This window comes from Artemia sp. Qi Xiang Cuo, chromosome 8 (assembly GCF_049724085.1).
Source record: "Artemia sp. Qi Xiang Cuo chromosome 8, ASM4972408v1, whole genome shotgun sequence".
NCBI classification, from domain to species: Eukaryota; Metazoa; Arthropoda; class Branchiopoda; order Anostraca; family Artemiidae; genus Artemia; species Artemia sp. Qi Xiang Cuo.
This window is the reverse complement of record NC_142801.1, coordinates 30,786,717-30,791,748: the sequence shown is the minus strand read 5'-3', so window position 1 is coordinate 30,791,748 and position 5,032 is coordinate 30,786,717. Positions and strand designations below refer to the sequence as shown.

General features: G+C 38.0%; 1 protein-coding gene across 1 annotated transcript in view; it reads left to right on the top strand.

Annotated features, from left to right (window-relative positions):
* LOC148949323 (ubiquitin carboxyl-terminal hydrolase 48-like) overlaps positions 1-3,340 on the top strand; it is a 302,263-nt gene extending 298,923 nt beyond the window's left edge. Inside the window, exon 14 of the mRNA XM_089092923.1 lies at positions 3,145-3,340. Within this exon, the coding sequence (XP_088949049.1) occupies positions 3,145-3,164 (20 nt within the window). The 3' untranslated portion in view covers positions 3,165-3,340. The remainder of the gene's footprint in view (positions 1-3,144) is intronic.
* The last annotated feature ends 1,692 nt before the right edge of the window (positions 3,341-5,032 follow it).

Here is a 5,032-nt window from a genome sequence, read left to right as displayed (position 1 = left end):
CTTGGGGGGCCTTTGAGGACGGGGGGCTTCCTTCGGGGTGGGGGGGGGGGCTCGGAACCCTTTGGGGTTGGGGTAGAGGACCTCACAACACTGTTCAAATGAAACTTGTGTATTATAACGACCACAGAGTTTCACCCTCAAATTCTCTTCTAAAACCTTTCCTAAAATCATCTTTCAAAATGTCTCTAACTGTTTCGCCGAAATAGTTCCATAGCCTGTCTAAAACGGTTTCGCCCAAATAATCCCTAAACGTAATTTCAGCGTGTTCCTTTTGTTTTTGGCATTTCTGCGCTAATGCATTTGAAATTAATAAGAAACCTGATTCCCGCGCTAAAATAATTCATCGCTAAGATTTTTCTTGGAGAATTGTTTCCATGGCCTTTGGTTATTAATATCCTTTGGAGTTCGACCAAAAGAGTTGTTTCCGAGGCAAAGACATTAATGACTTGGATCTATTCCTGGAGAATCGTTTCTATGCGAAAATTTTTAAAGTCTGACAGATGATGTCATTGGTTGATTGATCTGTCAAGAAAGGGGAAATAATTTGTTGTTTCTAAGGGGAATTATTGATTCACGATAGGTGAATTGAGGTCGACAGCACAGGTGTTCCAAGGTCGAGGTTGTTGTTGTTATAAGTGCACGCTCTCAGCGAATGTCAAGGTCGATGTTGTTGTTGTTGACACACTTTGATTACGCAATCAATTTAGGTCATTGACCCCATTAACCACGTGTTCTCCCCAGGGACTCTATGCCCTTATTTGGTGTAGGTACGGGACTGACATTTTCACGTGTTCTCCCTAATGACTCTATGCCCATATTTGGACTCCCGTCAGTATTCGCTGCCCATATAAGGAGTCCCGTCACGAGTTATTATGGCCATTCTACTTCTCTGTGTCTGTGTCTCTGTGTCTCTGTGTCTGTGTCTCTGTGTCTGTGTCTCTGTGTCTGTGTCTCTGTGTCTGTGTCTGTGTCTCTGTATGTGTCTCTGTATGTGTCTCTGTATGTCTCTGTGTCTGTGTGTGTGTCTGTGTGTCTGAGGTCTGTGTGTGTGTCTGTGTGTGTTTCTGTGTCTGTGTGTGTGTTTTATTTTTTGAGGTGTGTATTATGTATACTGATAGCCGTTGAAAACTCAAGCATTTAAATTTCGGAATTTCACAGACCTTAACTAGATAATAAAGGTTTAAAAAGTTACATAAGCTATATCCTGCAGCCTATAACAAAAGGATGCTCCTGTGTTCTCTTATGGAATTAAATGTTAAATGTTGTTACTTTCTACTCTATCTTGCGTTTAAATATTTATTTTTACGTTTCTCTGAACCATTTGTGTGTTTGAGCTTTTTTCAAACTGTTTGTGGTAACGAATGGTAAGTAAAGAGCGACCCGGCTCAATAGTAACCGGAACTCTAAACAACGGAATTTTGATACCAATAGATACGTATATCAAAAGAATCATATTTTTATGCTGATTTCAAATATATAAATTTCACCAAGTTTAGTCTTGCCCATCAAAAGGCACGCGCCTGAGAAACTTTGCCTTATTTTCGAAAAAAGGGGGGAAACCCCCCTAAAAGTCATAGAACCTTAATGAAAATCACACCATCAGATTCAGCATATCTGAGAATCCTACAGTAGGGGTTTCAAGCTCTTATGTGCAAAAATGTGGAGTTTTGTGTTTTTTTGCCAGAAGGAAGATCACTTGTACGTGTTTCTTTGTTTGTTTTTTTTTTTGCTTTTTTTCGCCCAGGGGTGATCGTATCGACCCAGTGGACCTAGAATATCACGGGAGGGCTCATTCGAACGGTAATTAAAAGTTCTAGTGCCCTTTTAAGTGACCAAAAATAATGGAGGGCAACTAGGCCCCCTCCCATGCTCATTTTTTGTCAAAGTCACCCGATCACAGTTTTGAGGTAGCCATTTTGTTCAGCATGGTCGAAAAATATAACAACTATGTCTTTTAGGATGATTAATCCCCCACAGTTCCCAAGGGAAGGGCTGCAAGTTATGAACTTTTCCCAATGTTTACATATAGTATTGGTTATTGGGAAGTATACAGACGTTTTCACTGGGATTTTTTCTGGTAGTGTGGGGGGGGGGGTGAGTCGGGGGCTATGTGGCAGGATCTTTACATGGAGAAATTTCTCATGGGGGAAGGGACACTGCTATGAAGCGGAGTGCCGGATTTCCCAGCATTATTTGAAAAAAAAACGACCAGAAATTAAAAAAAAAACTTTTTTAACTGAAAGTAAGGAGCAACATCAAAACTTAAAACGAACAGAAATTATTACGTATATTATTTGGTTCGCCCCCTTGTCAATACCTCGCTCTTTACGGTAAAGTTTTTTTTGGACTTTCATAAGAGCTATTTTTTCTAATTAACGGCCTTTGTGATCAAGGGGTCATTATTAAAGAATTGGAACAAAATTCGAACTTTAGCGTAAAGAGCGAGGTATTGACTAGGGGGGCGAACCCCCTAATATAGGTAATAAAAATATACGAAGATAGAAGTTCGTTAATTCGTACGTTGCGGGTATTTATTGCTAATAAAAACGTTCATAAATAAAATTAAACAACTTTCGAGAAAGCCATTTAACCAAAAAAAAGTAAAATTAATTTGCAAATTTTGATCTAATTATTCATGTACGGTGAGCCAAAATCAAAACCTGCATTAATTCAAAAACGTTCAGACATGTTTTTTAACTGAAAGTAATGAGTGACATTAAAACTTAAAACGAACAAAAATTATTCCATATATGAAAGGCTGTCCCCTCCTCAATGCCTCGCTTTTTACGCTAAAGGTTGACTCTGTCTCACAACTCTATTTTTTAAAACAATAAAAAACTTTATCGTAAAGAGCGAGGCATTGAGGAGGGGACCGCCCTTTCATATACGGAATAATTTCTGTTCGTTAAGTTTTAATGTCGCTCCTTACTTTCGTTTAAAAAACCTTGTTGTTTTATTTAATATGTAAGAAAAACCGATGTGAAAAAACGCTAAACTATAAAGTGATGGTGAATAAGTATTATTTTGTAGCTGGGAATATATATCGAGCATGAACATACTTTTGTCCTAGTCATTCATTGTTTTCAGACAAAAATTAGAGCCCAATTATATTTTCTCTAAACTGTTTTTTTTTTTTTTTTCTAGGGACAGTACTTCTGCATTGATGTCCTGGTTTTGATCGTGCTTGTGTTTGATAGTATGTCTTTTGTAAAATTTTTGAAAACTTCGAAATTGTGTAGTTTTTCAGAGGTTCTTTATTGGATTCTTGTTGATATTAGTATTTATTTTGAAATTACTTTTTTTGTACTTGAAGTTTTATTAAATTGGAGTTTTCACAGGATTCAGGTTGTCTTTTTGGAAAAAAAAAATCGGTTTTCATCTCAGCTCAACCCCTTTTCAGGACTCTCGTAAACATTTTTTTTTTCCTTTTTTCTTTACAGACGCTTAAGGGAGGGTTAGGGATTACAAATTTTTGAGGGGAGGGAGGGGGCAAGAATGAGAAACCCCTATTTTTCCCAACATTAAAATTATTGTTTCATTTTCAGTGCATAGTTTATGAAATTGTAAGCCATAGGAGGATATGATCCTTCCCCAAATGGTGTCTGGGTTTCCATAAATGCCAGAAACCGTTCATACTATAGATACGACAAATCAGACCATTTTGTTTCTAACTCAGATAATATATTACAAATACGAGCCACATTTATCGTAGTAGAGGACCGTTAGCCCCCTCTATGTTAATAAGCCATTTTAAAGCCTTGAAACAGGTTGTTTGGCATTGGAAGATCTAAAATAATTTATAAATGCATGGAACGTGGACCTGGAAAGTTTTCTGGAACTTCCCCACTGCGATGTCACTCCAGTCCAGCTTAAGCAGGTGTCTCCAATTGTCTTTCCTTATTTCTAAATTCATTGGCTGAAATCGTGGTAACATGGTAACGATTCATTAAGTTTAGTGTTACCCGTCAAAGGTTACGAGCCTGAGAAAATTTGCCTAATTTTCAAAAAAGGGGGAAACCCCCTCCAAGAGTCAAAGAACCTTAATGAAAATCACACCATTAGGTTCAGTCTATCAGAGAACCCTACTTCAGAGGTCTCAAGCTCCTATCTGCTAAAATGTAGAATTTCGTATTCTTTGCCAGAAGAAAGATCACGGATGTGTGTTTATTTGTTGTTGTTTTTTTCCAGGGGGCGTATTAAACCAATAGTACTAGAAAATTGGAAGAGGGCTCATTCGAACGGAAATTAAAAGTTCTAGTAACCTTTTCAAGTGACCAAAAATATTGGAAGGCAACTAGCCCCCGTTCCACGCCCCTTTTTCCCCAAAGTCGTCTGATCAAAATTTTGACATAGCCATTTTGTTCAGCATAGATGAAAGGTCCAAAAACTATGCCTTTGGCGATGATACGGTCCCCCACAGCCCCTAGGGATAGGTCTTTAAGTTATAAAATTTTCCCATTGTTTATGTATACAAGTATTTGTTATTTGTTAGTAGTATTTGTTAGTATTTTTATTGTAGTAATTGTTATTGAGAAGTATACACAAATTTTCCGTGGGGGGGGGGAATTTTATGCTTGGGTTGCTTTCCATAGGGAGGATGTTCCTTGAGGAGTGAAATTTTCGGGGGTGAACTTTCCAGGGGAAACTTTGCGCTGCGGGGATTTTACAGAACTTCTATACTAAATTCCGTTTTATTTGTCTTACTTCCTCTTTGCCAACTCAATTTTGCATATGGAGATGTTCCGAGGGAATTGCCCGGCGGAAATTTTCAGTGGGTTTGGATTTCTGGAAAATAATTTCCAGGGAAAGGAGGGCGGAGGTTTCCGGAGTGATCGGAGCGATCGGGTGTGCCAGATTTACCCGCATTATTTGAAAAACGACCAGAAATTAAATTTAAAAAAGCTAGCTATTTTAACTGAAAGTAAGGAGCAACAAAATAACTCAAAATAAACGGAAATTATTCTGAAAAATATGAAAGGGTTGCCCCCTGCTTAATACCTCGCTCTTTACGATAAAATTTGACTGTTTTTCC